The 16,177-nt window shown below is 53.0% G+C and overlaps 1 protein-coding gene across 28 annotated transcripts in view; it reads left to right on the forward strand.

Annotated features, from left to right (window-relative positions):
• The window catches only part of LOC105490530 (RIMS binding protein 2), a 404,804-nt gene that overhangs the window by 310,732 nt on the left and 77,895 nt on the right, over positions 1–16,177 (forward strand). For 27 of the 28 annotated variants that reach the window (XM_071070782.1, XM_071070781.1, XM_071070784.1 and 24 more), the window contains 2 exons: positions 3,131–3,235; positions 10,987–11,037. In XM_071070782.1, the coding sequence (XP_070926883.1) occupies positions 3,134–3,235; positions 10,987–11,037 (153 nt within the window). In that variant the 5' untranslated portion in view covers positions 3,131–3,133. Of the gene's footprint in view, positions 1–3,130; positions 3,236–10,986; positions 11,038–11,060; positions 13,244–16,177 lie in introns of those variants that run through there. The other variant, XM_071070780.1, reaches the window with a different exon arrangement.

The following is a 16,177-nucleotide window of genomic DNA, read 5'->3' on the forward strand; positions in this document are numbered from 1 at the left end:
TTCATGCTCTGCCCCCACCCTTGGGGTGTTCTCTCATGAAGACATGGTTGTCCTGTTCCGTGTCCCCAGCTTCTTGGTATCTAGTAAATGTCAATAAATGTCAGTCTGATGAACGAATATCCAGGAGAAGCAATGAATGAATAAATGGAGTAGAAATAGTCCTGTCTGCAGCTGGAAGCCCCACACGGAGGGCCTCATGCGGGTCTGCAGAGACTGGCCATCCTGAGGACCTCCGGGACCCTCATGGGGAAAGCCGACCCCAGAGGAAAGCCACACTGCACCAACGTGGCAGCAGGGTTTGGGGAAGAGTTCCCAGAGCTTCTCAGGAGCCCGGGGAATTCCTGGCATCTCTCAGGGCTTTGTCGGTTTGTCCGTCTTGGTGGCTTGTCCCCGTCCTCCTAAAAACACCCTGCAATGTGTGCCGCTGGTTTGCACTCACAGTGAACTGGTGGCGGGCGGCGGGGAAGCCGAGGCTCTTGGAAAGAGACCATTAGAAATGGCGAGGCCCAAACAGGCTGATGGCCCAGCAGGGCAGGGAGAGCCTTGTGCCAAGGTGGATCTCGGGAGGACTGTGCAGCGAATACCCAGGGCTCCTTCCTGGGAGGGCCAGGCCTGCCCAGGCTCAGAACTGGAGTGAACGTGGGAAGATACAAGCACGGTGTTTCCCTGGGACCCATCTGGCCCCAGCGTGAACCAGCGATGGCCACTGACTGCGGCGTCCGTGTTTCCTGGGGTTGGTTCATGTTCTGGGGAATTCCATTTCCTCAGGATCCCGGGTTCTTGTGAGAGTTCCCATAGCAGCAGTGAAACCCCCAGATGTCTGTGGGGGTGCAGGGTAATTACAGCTTCCGAGTTCACTGGAAGCCTCTTCTGGAGACAGCAGAGAGGATGCCGAGGTTATTCAGCTGAAAAAGGTGGATGAACCGGCATGTGAGGCCTCCGGGCCTGAAACACCGACCGGGAGGAGGACTTCACTTTTTAAACACAAACAAAATATCCCACCAACCACAGCGCTTTGCAGAATGAAAAGTGGAGGCCTTCCCCATCCTCAGTTAAAGTGATTCCGTTTCAAGGTATTTCCCAGAAGAAAGGAGCTTTCGGTGGCAGCAGGTAGGGCTACCTTTGTAATCGGCCTGTCTGCCTCTTCCTGCGGGGCCCCACACCCCTCCCCCAGAGCCTGGGTGCCCCCTGCCCTCGCCACCTGCCAGTCTCAGCAGGGACTCCCTCGCCTCCCCACTGCCAGGCTCCTCTTTCCAGCTTAGGCTGAGTCGGCAGCGGCCTCAGGAAACCACGCTAACCTTCTTTTGTGTCCGACCTCATGACTTGCGAAGACTACAGGCCTTTAAGACTCCGAAACTAAATAAAACTGAGTAAAAGGTGGTAGGGCACGGTGGCTCATGCCTGTAATCCCAGCACTTTGGGAGGCCTAGGCAGGTGGATCCCCTGAGGTCAGGAGTTTGAGACCAGCCTGACCAACATGGTGAAACCCCATCTGTACTAAAAATACAAAAATTAGCCAGGCATGGTGGTGGGCACCTGTAATCCCAGCTGGTAGGGAGGCTGAGGCACGAGAATAGCTTGAATCCAGGAGGCAGAGGCTACAATGTGCCAAGATCCTGCCACTGCACTCCAGCCTGGGTGACAGAGCAAGACTCCATCTCAAAGAAATAAAAATAAAAAATAAATAAAAATGAGTAAAAGATTAAAAATCAATAGAATTGTAAAATAATAAATACATTAAAATAATGAATAAATGACCAACCAGTTCCAGCCCAGGAGGGAAGTTCCCCATGCCCCGCTGGGCCAAGGCACCCGCTTGCTTCAGGACCTGGGTCATCTGTGTGGCCCTCGGATGTCGGGGGATGCAGGGGGGCAAGTCCGTGGGGCAGCGGCCATCGGGGGTGTGCGCCCTCAGAAGGGGCAGCTCCCACTCCCTTCTCAGTCCTTTTCTGGAGGCATGCGTGGCCAACTCTTCCCATTTTTGAAAGAATCTGGACTTTTATATAAAAGACCCAGATTTTAAAATGTTGACCACGAAGTCACCACACACACACACACACACACACACACACACACACACACACACATATATATGAATGAAAGGAAATGACAGTGAAATTGCAGCATTTTGTAGCTGGTTGTCCAAGCCCCCAGGAGTGGCTTGGGGGGCCCAGGAAATATTTTCTGTGACTGTTCCCAGTGTGACTGCCCGCCTGCTGTGGCCTTTTCTACCCCATGTCATTTCCCATGCAATGGTGACTCTGGGCCCATGAGAGCTGTCAGAGGGGAGGGACGGGCACACCGAGGGCTAGTAGGTGAGAGTCAAACCCTGGCACTGGGGATGTAGCGCTGTCCCTCCAAGCAGGACAGACAGATTGTCAGGAGGAAGGGACAGACCCAGGAATACGGCTCCTGCTCTCTGCTCCAGAAAATGGGCCTGGCCGATGGGGGCCACCTTGCAACCTTTCCAGAGGGGGTAGGTGAAGGAATTTGGACTCCTGGGTCTGAGTGCTCTGGTTCACCGGAGTCGGCAGTCAGGACCAGAGCCTGAGGTTTGGAAGCACCCGGGAGGGTGTGGACTCTGGGTTTGCATTCCGAACGGGTGTCCACTTCCCAGCTGTGTGATGGCAAAGATGACTTCCTGTGCCTCAGTTTCCCTCTCTGTAGAATGAGGCTACTTACAGAACCTACCTCATAGGCTTATGATGGGGATATATGACTTAAATGCAGATAAAACCTTGAACCAGTGCTGGGCACATAGGACAACATCAGTAAGCCTTTGCTGTTACATACAAAGGACCTGGGCAAAAAAGGCAGAGGAGGGAGATTAAGTTTTTCAAAACAAGCAAAAAGAGGAAAGTCACCTTTGCAAGAGAACAGGGTTCTGCTCAAATGCTGGCTGCATTCGGAACCTGAGGAGGAGAAGTGGCAGGTGGAGGGCTTGTTCATGTCACGGCTCCCCCATCGGGAGGGGCGCCTCTGGAAGCACGGAGGTGGGTGCCCCGCGGGGTGGCGAAGGGCTGGTCTGGAGTGACTGGGCTGAGTCAGAGCCCGCTCGGTGCAGGGTATAGGATGCACGCCCGTGGGCACAGGCTGCCCTGCTCAGCCAGGCCTCTCTCTGTCCCCACAGCATATGCGAGAGGCGGCTGAACGGCGGCAGCAGCTGGAGTTGGAGCATGAGCAGGCCCTGGCTGTTCTCAGCGCCAAGCAGCAGGAAATTGACCTTCTGCAGAAGGTAAGTGACAGGCAGCCGGGTGCAGCATGTGAGGCAAGGAGTCCGCGGGTGGGCCGGGGATCCCCGGTGTGGTGGAACGGCCGACCTGCAGCCTCGGCTCCCAGGCCTCTTCCTCTCTCTCCTTGCACAGAAGGATTCAGAGTCATTTCTGCTTTCCTGCTCTGGTGTTTCTTAAGTAGACCTGTGTTCATGTTTTCTAAAGCAAAAGCGGATGCAAAGTTCTAACCTCTGATGCTGGTGAGGTTGTAGGGAAAAGCACATGCATAGAGATGGCTGGCAGGGTGTGAATTGCTTCCACTTCTGGGAAAAGCAACGTGCAGCATCTGTTTAAACTAAAAGTGCACACAGAGGGTGACCCTGCCACCTCCATCCTGGACCTCCATCCTGGACGATGCCCTGCAAGGAATACAGGAACCAGTTCAAAAGGAGTTCTGTTTTCTTGCAGTGCTGCTGTGTGGCAGTGGGGATGGGGATTGGACCCAACTGATGCCCACCTAAGGGTGATGGCGTGTGCACCGTGATCCAGCCACACCAGGCGCCATGTGATATCAGTGAAAAGGATCATGGTGGTGTGATTCTGCTGTCTTGAGGCTGTTTGCATGACGTGTTATCAAGTGAGAAAACTGAATTGCAGAGCAGTATTTATAGCATGATCCCAGTAAGAGAGGAAAAAGGGAAGATAAGACGGAAAGGAAAAGAAATCAGGAGAGAAAGGAGAGAGGCACCAGGGAAGGAGGGAAGGAAGGACTGAGTGATTTGGGATTTTTACCTCCTGGGCACCTGTGATGGGTCTGGGGGTTGAGACAGGTAACCTCATCCCCACTCCAGGCCTCAGCCATGGTCCTGCTGTCTCTAGCCAAATAGCTAGGAGGGTGGTACTCCTGGAGCCTATGGGCTTGGGGTGCCCCCAGGAAGAAATCAGAAGGTGGGGACTTGTGAACAGTTCTCATCTCATTTCCTTCCGGAGCCCAGTGTGCCCACCCAGTCCTGCCCTCTCCCCCCGGCAGGGCAGCCACCCCTATGGCCAGAGTGCAGCTGGCTGGTCTGCAGCCTCCCACCCAGCGCCGGCTGGGATGGGCCACTCCTCTGCCCTCTGTGGCCCCTCCACCCATCTGACAGCGTCTCCAGGCCTTGGATCTCAAAATAAAGGACTCACAGTCATTCACCCAGCCTGGGTGGCGATAGGAATCTGTCAGAGCAGTGTTTCTTCTCCAGAGTTTATTAGCAGAGCTTGTTGGAACAGGTAGATAAGTTCTGATGCCATTTCTCTAATCATTTAGCACGAGATTGTATTAAGGATAGATTTCATTAAGCCAGCGCGGATGGGACCTTCACAGCCCTTATTACCTGTCATAATAAGGTGGCAGGTATCCGGAGCAGCAATATTTCATTAGATGTTATCCGCAAGGGATATTGCTGGGACACAGGCAGGAATATTACTCTTATCTTCTCCTGCCATGTCTCAAGGACCTTTCCTGTGGCTGGGCGACACCTGATGGTAGCTGCATTCATTCATTGCCACTCCAGAAGCCACATCCCCAGGCGGGGACCGTCTGAGACAGATAATCAGTCTGTAGAAGCACAGAGACTGTCCAGGAAGGGACAGGATGTCTCCTCTCAACAGAACATTCTCTAGGAGCCTGGAGTTATATTTACTAAGCATTTGATGCCAAGGAGAATGACCTGGAACCGACTCCGTTATTCTGCGTCCGTGATCTCTTTTGTGTACTGTCCCATTCTCTTGGAGCTCTTTATCCTTGGGACTCACCGTTGTCTCGATTTTGGATACACCGATGCTTCATCAGTGGGGCGGGGGGCAGAGGGAGAGAAACTGGATGAAATATGAATGGGCCAATTTTGTAATTTCTAGAGGCTTTGATGTAGTTTTTAGCGTGAGAAGAGAAAGGCCAACTCTTGAGTGGAATGAGATCCGGGACTTCTTTCCGGAGTGCATCTTCGCGTTCAGTTTCCGCCGTGGGTGGTCATTGCGCTGCACTTGTGACCGGCTCCCTTGTGCTGTCATTCACCAAGTGTCGGCCATCTGCCCCTCCAAGCAGCCACTCAGCTGCTGTTCCAGAAGCAGGAACACAGCCGCGAGTGGGACACAGCTCTGCCCTCTCAGGCTAAAAAAGAAAGGTGAACATGTCAATGAAAATGCGAGTAAGCCCAGATGATGGCGAGGAGTGAAGGGAGTTGAGAGGATGGAGTGGCAGATTGACAGGGCCGTGACTTTAGATATAGGTGACAGTTCAAGGAGCAGATGACACCCACCACGCCGAGGGCTGGGGCGGGAGTGTGCGAGGATTAGGGAGCAGTGCACACACGGGTCCCCTTGGGAACCAGCCCAGAGTATCCAGGGAAGAGGAGGAAGGCCGGGTGGCTGGGGTGCAGCCAGGGACGGGACAGGGGTTGAATTTGGGCCTGAGGCACAGAGCTGGAGCGCTTGCCCCACCAGGCAGTGGTGCCTCCACCATGAGGCATGGATCAGCTGAAGACTGGCCCTCATCTCCCTACCAAGATAAAAGTCACCAGTCGTCTTTGAACTATCCAAGGCCCAAAGATGATTCTGATGAGGGTGCCGTGGAGGCGTCTCAAAGAAGCAACCTCTTCTGTCTTTCTGCAACCCCAGCTCTTTCTTGAACCTGCCGTCACGGGACCCCACCCTCAGCAAGTGGCTTTTGTTAATGTCACCCATGTGTGGGCTTACAGTCCAGTGGGTAGTCCTCTGTCCTTATTTTCTTTGACCCGGGGGCCCAGTTTGAGCTTATGGCCTCCAAGGACACCACCCTCTCCTGGTTTCCTTCTGCACACCAACCCCCCTACACATCACAGGTGACCCCAAGACTCAGTCCTCAAGCCGCATCCCTTTCAGTCTCCACTCACTGTCTCGTGCCCTCGAGGAGATGTGTGGGTTTCAGCACCACCTCTGCGTGGTGGCAACTCCCGGATTTAGACCTGGAAGCCAGACGACGCCACTGCGCCCCAATTCCCGTACTCACTCTCTGCTTGACACCACTGCTCGGGTGGCCTCGGACGCCACGTGCCACGTGGAACTCCCCTGTGTCCTCACCGGCACCTACACTTCTGCTGAACTCCCTGAGCTCCTGTAACCGCAGCATTTCCCGTTTCTGTACAGCTCTTCCTCTCCCTGGAGCTGATTGCCTTTTTTATTTACTTGTTGTCTTCCTTATCTGTGTACCCATCATTCCTCGGCTCCCCCATTCCCTGCTGGAGCTGTAAAATTCCTCTCAGGAAAGTCTCAGTCCTCTGGGGAACTTCTGATTCCATTTTCCCCGTGGAGACACCTGCCTGGAGCCTCTCCCTTCAGTCCGGGTCCCGGAAATGCCCCTCCCCACCGTCTGGGGGTCTCCTCCCTGCCTCTTTGTGCTTTCATCCTCAGCTTCCTCGATCCTATAATGTTGTTTTTCTTGATGTGCAATGTGAGGCAGGAGTTTATTTTTCCTGAAATACTGGTGCATTTTGCCATATTTTGCGGTACTTGGAGATTCCTTTGTGGGATCAGCCTCACCTCCAGACCTGAGAAGGTGCTGGACATTCAGGCGTCTGATGTCGGACCCACATCCCAGCACCTTGTCCAGGGGCACCTTTCTCCCAGGCAGCTCCACCTGTCCTCCTGCCCCGCATGGTGGTCGGGAGAAGCATGTGAGGTCATGTGAAAGGGAAAGCATTTGTTAAATCGGAGAAATAAATGCATGGGTGAATGATGAACGAGTGATGAAACTGCCCAGGGCTCTCCTCCCAGAAGCCAGGGATCCTGAGCTCACGCTGCAGCCCTCATCTCTGGGAGCTGAGCAGAGACACAGTTTAAAAAGGCAAAAGGCAGCCAAGCCAGGACCCATGCTGTCTGCTGGCAACCACAGGCTCTCCCGGGAGACGTGTGCTTCCTGGAGACTGGGAGCAAGAGCTCATTCACAAATCCCTGCGTCCATTCACTCCATTCACTCAGCAGACGCTTACGGAGCGTCTCGTGTCAGCAAAGTCCCAGCAACACAGCAAGGAGTGGGGCGGTGTGAGAACAGGCTGTGAATGGCCACAACGATGGTAGAAACGACTCTGGGCACAAATCCGCTGGTGCAGCGTGTCCGGACTGGGACCCAGAGTGCAGGCATGGCCTCCTTTGAGCCGAACCACCTCTGCTGCTCCCCACGCTGCAGCTGCTCCCTCCTCTCCCTGGACCGTGCCAAAGCCAGTTCCCTCTCGGGGACCCTCATCGACAATGCCTGGTCCCTGGGTTGTTGCAAAACTGGTTCATTTCTCTCATTGAGTCTCCCTCAGACCAGACGCCACTCCATGCCCAGACAGAGGGCACGTCGCCCCATTTACTGATGCCAAAACTTGCCTGCTTGCTCATGTGGCGGTTTGCTGACTGCCCACCTCCACCTGCTGGCACTTCAGCTCCGTGAAAGGCGCATCGGACGCATAGGACATCGCCTGACACCTAGGAGCTCCCAGCAAATCCTGGATGGACGGAGGTGCTCAACAGCACAGAAGGAATTGGAGATGTGGCGAGGTTCCGTCAGTCGGGGCAGTAGAGTCAAAATCCCATGGATAAGATGACCGACGATAAATTGGTGTCAACACTCAGTTTTAGCCCGCGGAGTGAATCAATGAACAGTCAGCCCTCATGTAACCTGTGGGATGGAGGCCCCGTTGTTTTCTCCATGTTACAGATACGGAGGCTGAGGCTAACGTGCCCTTGGTCCACTTGAGACCCAATCCCGAAACCCTGAAGATTCCTCTCCAGGTGAACGGTCGTGGTCAGCCTGGAGTCCGGCTGCGTTCCGTTGCTTCAGACTTTCAGTTTCTTGTGTAGGTTACGTCCTACACAAGAACGTCTTGTGCTGTGACAAGTGGCAATTATGATGATCCAGTGGTGTGAGCTAAAGGGCTTTTCCCTATTTATAATTCATCTGCAGACTTGACCGATTTTACTTCGGTCTACGGTTCCTCTTACCGGTAGGATGATTGCTTTCAGTCTTAAGGCCATTACTGAAACATGTGATACTGAGAGAAGCTGAGCTTGCCACACGATGCATAGTTAATGCTTTGACTGAATTTGCTGTGCTGGCCTCAGTTGTGTGTGGATGGCTGGGGTGGGTCATAGCTGACCCTCTGTGTTAATTTCAGGCGGCGTCTGCCCCAATCCTGTGTGCTCCTGGAGTATTAGAAAATGTCCATCAGCCCTCAGGGTCCTTGCAGCCCTCGGCATAGTTCCGTGAGTTTCACTGACTTTTCTGCAGAGCTAATATAACACCCACGGAGGCCCCTCACTCTGCTCCATCTAAGCCAACGCCTGTTGTCCCGCCATAGTCGCCAGGGGCCTGGACGGCTTATTGCTCTGTGCCGCATCCAACCCAGCTAGATGCCCAGCACTTCGGCCACAGGGAATGTGCCCTCCCTTCTGCGAGCGCCGTCTCCCTGGACGCTGCTGCTGCTGCTGCTGCAGGGCCTGCCCACCCTCCCGGATAGCGGATCCTCTGGGTAACAGGCCTGGTCCTCAGGCTTCTTCCTCCAGCATCAGGAGCTCCAGTCTCCCTGCTCTGCAGGAACCACTCTCCGTAAAGGTCGCACGTTCCCTGTGTTGGCCCCTAAATGAGCCTAGCTTAAGCTGTCGCTTGGATTTTGTAAGAACTCAGTGCTGCCAATTTTAACAGTCTATTCTGATTGCCCAAATGGCCCAGCTTGCAAGTAGCCTGCAAAAATGCACTGGTTTTCATCTGAAGCTGGAAACGAAGTTGTACTGCCAGCTTGGCTGAGTTTTAACAGCCTGCTGGAATTTTTTTTTTTTTTTAAATCCTGCCAGTTTAAAACTATCTTTGATTCAACTGAGTCAATGGTGGCATCATTTATATAATCCCTGTATGTTCCCTGCTTGTTTGTCTCTTTTTCTATTTTGTTATTTATTGTTGCTCTTGCTGGTTTTCGCTTTGAAAGGAACAGTTTTCGGCCTTCAACGGTTGAGCTGAATTCGAGAATGGTGTAATTAACGTGCTGCGTTCCAGTCCCTTGCCCAGCTCTTGAAACTCTCATTGGAAAGATGTGAGAATGGAACGCACATGAATGAACTCTATGGAAACCTCAGACGACTTTTCATTTTTAGCCTGGGGAATGGCAGACTTCCCCTTGGCTGGGGAAGCCAGCTCTTCCCTCTTTTCAGCCCACGGGATTTGGCGAGTGAGAAGTAGAAGCTGTGAAGATAATGTTCACTTGCTTATTTATGATGTTGAATCGTCCATCACTAATTATTCTCCAGGCATAGAGGAAATATTTCTCTAGAAACCGATAATTCCAAAGTAAGTCGCGGAGTAGCATATGGATTCTTTATTCGTGCCCCATGCTTTAAGAGGTAGCTGCACTCTGGTGTCAGAAAATCATGCGTCTTAAAAATCCCCGTTTTCCTGCTCCACGGGGAACGTTTGGGAGACGCTGGCGCCAGTGTGAGGTGCACAGTGTGGACTGTGCTGCAGGCGGGATCCCGGTTTGTCTTTTCTCCTTGGTCTCGTCACAGCCTCAGGGATCCGACCTCCAGCGTCCCACACTTCAGGAAGTGTCCCTTGCTTTCACAGTTGAGGAGGATGTTCATCAGCACTCTTGGTTTCGAGTGACAGAAAACCCAGACAGGAAATTGTATTTGTACCATCCCTGAAAATTTGACTTCGGATATGGCTGGACCCAGGGCTCAAGTCTACTGGCCTCAGACTCAGCAGAATCCAAGGCCTCCCTGATATCACCAGGACTGGGCTGCTCTCTGCCCTCCTCTGGATCAGCTTCAGCCTTGGTTTCCCTGTGGAAGTCCCCGGCCAGTCCAGCCCTGACCCTCCTGGTGGCAAAGTGGCTACAGCAGCTCCAGCCTCACCTCCTCCCAAGCCAAAGTCCAGTAGAAAGGAGCCTCCCGCTCCTGCAGCATTCTCAGGCAGAGGCCCATTGCCCTCCGTAGGCCCCATGCCACCCAGGTCACCAGTCGCTGAGGGTCCAGAACCGTGCTTAGCACAGGGGAGGGCCAGACCCCAGCCAGTCCAAAGGCTTTTCCCAGGAGAGGAGGGCATTGAAGCCAGGCAGGCAAACGCGACAGATCCTTACCGTCATGATGCTGCTGGGACTTCCAGGCCTGTGAGGACAAGAAATAACAGTGTTCCATTTCAGCTGTGTTTGAATCTGCCCTTTGCCCGGGCAGCAGCCATCCCAAGACATTTCTGTAGTGAAATGTGTGAAGTTACTTATTCTGTGGGATCCGGATGGCTTTGACACAAGTGCTTTGAAGAGGGTGGCCCTGCCACAGGCTGCAGGTGCCAAGACCTGTTGCATGCTCAGGACCCAGCCCCAGCCCCTCCTCCAGGGCCTGGGGAGGTCTCAGGGAACCTAGAGCTGATTGGGGGTCAAGTCTGCAGGATTAGGTTTTGTTTCCAAAGCAGTTCATCAGACGTCTGGGCAGACGAAGGTGCTGTCAGAGGCACTGGAGGGATACTTCTGCTACTCAGTTTACCACCTGGGGGAAGAAATAATCTGTGCACCAGACCTCTCGGACGTGCAATTTATCTGTGTAACAAACCTGCACATGTATTTCTGAAACTCAATTAAAGTTAAAATAAATAACGAATAGGAATAATTTTAATTCCTCTATTAGAGGAATAAAAATGAATGACCCCTCACCCCCAGTGATTCAGACATTGATCCGATTATCTTCTTTCTCATTTGGACATTTACTTTTTTCTCTCTTTTCCTCAAAAAAGGCTCAGGTTGAGGCTAAGAAGGAGCATGAAGGCGCAGTGCGGCTGCTAGAGGTAAGGAGCGTGCCCCTGCTTTCTGCCCGGGGGTGGGGGACACTGGGGAGAGTTGCGTTGATACCTGCTAGAAATAATAGATGATGTTTATGAAGTGAGCCTGGTGCACCAGTTACTAGATGCTGTTCATGCATCTTCTCATGTCGGCCTCACAAGCAACCAGTACGACAGGTGCCAGGTCGATGTCCGTTCTTACAGGGAAACTGAGGCACAGAGAGGTTAAGCAGCTTTCCCTTGACCACACATGCAGACCCAGAATTGTGTGTCTCAGACGTGGTCTGCTGTCCTCTGCTGGCTCCTCTTGGGCGGAAAGCAAGGGGGCATGGCTCACTCGCTTGCTTGCGAATTGATTTCCCCAGGGAGAAAGTCAGGTGGCCCCTCCAGAGGCTGCCCTGGCCCCTGATGAACTGCCCTGGGGTACCATTTTTAGGTATGCTACTCATGCTGGGGAGGCATTTGTAGGATCAGAGTAAGGAGGGCCTGGGGAATCAGAGTCCTCAGCGCCATCCGAGGCACTTCCCCGGGTGTGGTCCTCGCAAACGCTGCGTGAGTGACCTTCTCCTGCCTCCCAGAGATGTTTCCCACTGGCCTTGGGAAGGAAACGACCACTGTGTCCCACCTGCATGAGTGGCGTGTTGGGAGTGCCCACCCCTGTCCCTGGCTCCTGGTCCAGTGCCAACCTCCTTGGGACTGAGTAGCCAGGCAGACGGGGGGGGCTGTGGGGTCCCCCTGAGGCCTCTGCTGTCTGCATCCGTCATGCACAGTGGATGGGCTGTGGTGAGCTGGGGCCCCCACCTGCTGAAGTCATGGATGGTGTAATTTACCACCCCACAAGGAGAGATTTACATAGGAGTGGATCTGCCCTGGGGTGGCCTCCTCCGGGTAATGTTCCCTTAAGAGAGGCCACGGTTTCCCAGTATTGGATGAGGCTGCCCTCTTCGGAATGACCTTGTCCCTTGTCCCCGGGGGAGCAGCAGCCACTGAAAACAGGCTTGTGTGCATCTCTTATGTTGCCTTTTAAAGTCTATTCCTCCCACAGGAAAAGGTTTCGTCATTATCATCCTATATATTAAAATGGATTTTCTGAAAGCCTCCATTAGTTAATAACTATCTGGAGGGAGGAGTGGGATGAATAGCAAATAGGAAAATATATAACCTGGGAGAACAGAAACAGACCTCCAAATGGCCATTTATCTCCCTGGAAAATAATTCACTTTCCCTGGCCTGAGTTATCCACTGCACTTTAATCTGCATCATCTCCTAGCAGAAAAGGTAGTTCCCTCTCCCCAGTTGCCCCGGAGCCCATTGACGTGACCCTGTGTGGCTTCAATCCGCCTCTGAGGGACCGGTCCTCCATGATCCCGCCGTCACCTGTCACCCCGTGCTGCTGGTGGTGCATGCTTTCAAACATGGTGACGGTCGCAACGCAGCGTGCTTTGGTTCGAAAAACAGAGAAGGCAATTCAGATGTGCTGGGAATTGTGTCGTCTTTTATTTACGGCGTCTTTCTGTAACTGTCTTGCTTTGCTCTTCGCGCAGAACACCTTGGACAGCATGCAGGTATTCTAGAGAATAGCATCTTCCCCGCCCGGCGTGCTTGGCGATGCTTTTCCCGTGAGTGGACGCGGCCATGAGTCCTGGGCCTGCTCTGACCTGCCTCTGCTTCCTGAACTGCAGCTTCTGACGCAGGTGGGGGGTGGTTGGGGTTCCTCAGCCTGGGGGAGCCGAGGAGCTGCTTCAAGGAGCTCCACGAGCAGGGCCTCCCCCTCATCCGGGCGTCAAATGCAACGCGTTGCTCGCTGAGGTGACGCGCAGGCCCAGACACATGGCTCTTCCCGTCCTGCCAAGGCTGTGACTCTCAGGCTGGCACAGCAGTCCTGGGGTTCAGATGACCACAGGGGAGAGAAATTGTGGGTTGATTCTACCCTTGGGCCAGAGTTGTTGAGAGAGCCTAGCGGATAACCCTGAATTCTGTTAATTCAGTTACTGGTCATCAGAATTCACGCTGCACACCTGAGCATCACACCCTTCCGTTCTGCCTCTGCGTTGTGCGGCCAGCAAGCTCCTTCCCACGGGCCAGGGAGGCTGCCTGTGCTCCTCTCTGTCACAGACCACCCCCTTGCTATTCCCCTTGGGGTGGAAGAGAGGCTAGGTTGCCCCCCCGCCGGACAGGCCTTTGAAAGTTTTCCACACCTCTGAGTTGGATGGTGAGTTCGTGGAAGGAATGGCCTTTCCCACTGCTAGACAAGTGGTTCTCTAAGTGGGTTCCCTGGGGCAGCAGCAGCACCCAGGAGCTCGTGAGCAAAGCAGCTTCTCAGGCCCGGCCTCGCACCTGCTGAATCTGAACTCCTCAGGGAGGGGCCCCAAGGTTGACTGTAATCACCCTTCCAGATGTTTCTCATGCCGCCGAGGTCTGAGAAGCATTGTTGAGGGAGTCTGTGAGGCTGGCTACTGGGAGGCAGAGAGCAATTTCAGCAGTGCGTTCCCTGAGAAGCCTTGGCCTTTGCAGGGTCCACCTTGGGAACCTGATCCCAACACTGTAGCTGTTGACTGAGAAACCATGGCTGTCAAGTCCTGCCCACTCACCCATCAAAGAACCACCTGTGGTGTGCAGTGGGGGTTTCACGTCTAGGTGTTTGTGTCCTTGGAGAATGGGGCATGTTGGTGACTTTCTGTAGACAGAACATTCCACTGGGCAGAGCAACCTGCTTCCACGCTCAGCCAGATACAACAGAGAGCGCCTAGATAAGATACACTCCAGAACACGTTACATAAAACCCCTGAGCACACGGTGACCCAAAGGCGTCTGAGATGAGTTCCAATCGGTTCAGGACGCACCTGTGACCCAGCCTCGGGAGGTCTCGATGACATGTGGCCAAGGTCGTCTGGGCTCAGCTTTGCTTTTATACATTTTAGAGAGACATGAGCCATCAGTATGGGTAAGGTGTCCATTGGTTTGGTCGGCAAAGGTGAGACCATTTGAAGTGGAGGCTTCTGGGTCATAGCGTAACTGCCTAGTGGGTTCACCTTGCCCGTTGCCTAGATACAGCCAATTTATCAACACGGGTATTGCAATAGAGAAAGAGTAATTCATACAGAGCTGGCCGTGTGGGAAACCAGAGTTTTATGACTACTCAATTAGTCTTCCTGAAAATCTGGAGACTGGAGGTTTTAAGGATAATTTGGTGGCGAGGGGGCAGGGAGTTGAGCGTGCTGATTGGTTGGGTTGGAGGTGAAATCACAGGGAGTCGAAGCTGTCCTCTTGCACTGAGTCATTTCCTGGGTGGGGGCCACAAGACCAGATGATCAGACCAGATCCATAGAGGGCAGGGCTGCAAAATATCTCAAGACCTGATCTTAGGTTTTACAATAGTGAGGTTGTCTCCAGGAGCAATCTGGGGAGGGTCAGAATGTTGCGGGCCTCTAGCTGCATGACTCTTAAACAATAGTTTATAGTCTTGTGGCCAATTTGTTAGTCCTGCGAAGGCAATCTTATTTCCAGGCAGGGAAGGAGGCTTGTTTTGGGAAAGGGCTGTTATCTTCTTTGTTTCAAAGCTAAACTAGACACTAAGCTCCTCACAGAGTTCATTCAGCCTACACCCAGGAGTGAACAAGGACAGCTTGGAGGTTAGAAGCAGGAGGGAGTTAGGTCAGATCTCTTTCACTGTCTCAGTTATAACTTTGCAATGGTGGTTTCAATAGGTAGAGAAGAGACAACGGGTTGCATTCTTTTGAGTCTCTGATGAGGCCTTCACTGAATACACAATTTCCATGTGAGAAGGAGGCAGAGGAATAATCATTTATGCCTTAGTCTCGCTCAGTGAGTCTGCATTTTTGCATAAATAATAGGGCAGAAGAAACAGCCAGATACACATTTGTCTCGGGTGAGCAGAGGGTTAGGAGCTGAGTTCTTTTGTCCCACCCCTGTGGAGATAAATGATCAATTTACATTGCCTGGGTGAAATTCAACAGAACTGTTTTAGGGTAAAGATCTGGAGGCCCACAAGGGATCTCTTTGTATGCAAATTGTGAGGGAGCTTTGTAGCTTTTTAATCTTTGCAGCTATCTTATTTAGAAATAAAATGAAAGGCAGGTTTGCTGACACAGTTCCCAGCTTGATGCTTCCCTTTGGCTTCATGATTGTGGGGTCCTGAGATTTATTTTCCTTTCATGGTACCCATAGACACAACTCCAGTGCCAGGGACACTTCTAGGCCTTGTTCTCTAAAGAATGAATGGCCAGGAGGTTTTGGTGGCAGCGGGGAAGTGTCTTTTTTCTTGGTCGCGCTGCGTGAAGTCCTGAGGCCCAAGGAGTACCCTGGGCTGGTTTTGGGGTTTAGCAAAGATGTGCATCAGGATTTAAACATAGAACAGGTTTTTAGGAACTTGCCTGTCGAGACAGCTCTTTTTGTAAACCTAAGAACCTGAGAGCAGGGAGATTCCAGCTACTAGGAGTTAAGTAATTTCTTTGGCACTTAGAGTCAAATCAAAACAGAGAAGCAAAAGAAAACACTGAGAGCAGCACCACCACCTCGAACAGGTGCCCTGTGCTGGGCCCTGTCCTGAGAGTGCGTTGGAGACACTTTGAGACATCTACAAGATAATGCCCATTTTGCTTGATCTTCTTCATGTCTGGGGGAAACCAAGGCACAGGCAGGTTAATGAATGACCCACCCGAGGGTCTCAGACAGTCATGAGCAGAATCCCATTCAAGCCCCAGGAGTCTGGCTCCGGAATCCAGGCCTTCGATGGGCTTCTGTACAGCACAGCCTCCCATCAGCTCGACTCTGACCTCCCTGTGGATGCTGGGTGGGGGCAGAGGGGACGGCGGCCCTGGTCCTGCCTGTAGGCTGAATCGTAAGTCAGTGCTGGCAGCTCCAGACTGAGGGAGCAGCAGCCGTGCCGCCTTCACCCGCTGATTTTTTTCCCTGGGTGTTCAGCAGTAGCAGGGGGTAGGAATGCAGGAAGTTGCTTTACCCCAGGCCATTGAGAGGTACAGTCATATTTAACCCCTGAAACCGCTGCCTGAGGTTCTCTGTCACCTCATTTTGCTGATTAGGCAATGGGGCACAGAGACAATGAGCCACTTACCCGAGGACACACAGCTCCCAAGTGCCAGGGCCAGGCCCTGAAGGCAGGAAG

This window comes from Macaca nemestrina, chromosome 10 (genome assembly GCF_043159975.1).
Source record: "Macaca nemestrina isolate mMacNem1 chromosome 10, mMacNem.hap1, whole genome shotgun sequence".
In the NCBI taxonomy this organism is placed as follows: Eukaryota; Metazoa; Chordata; class Mammalia; order Primates; family Cercopithecidae; genus Macaca; species Macaca nemestrina.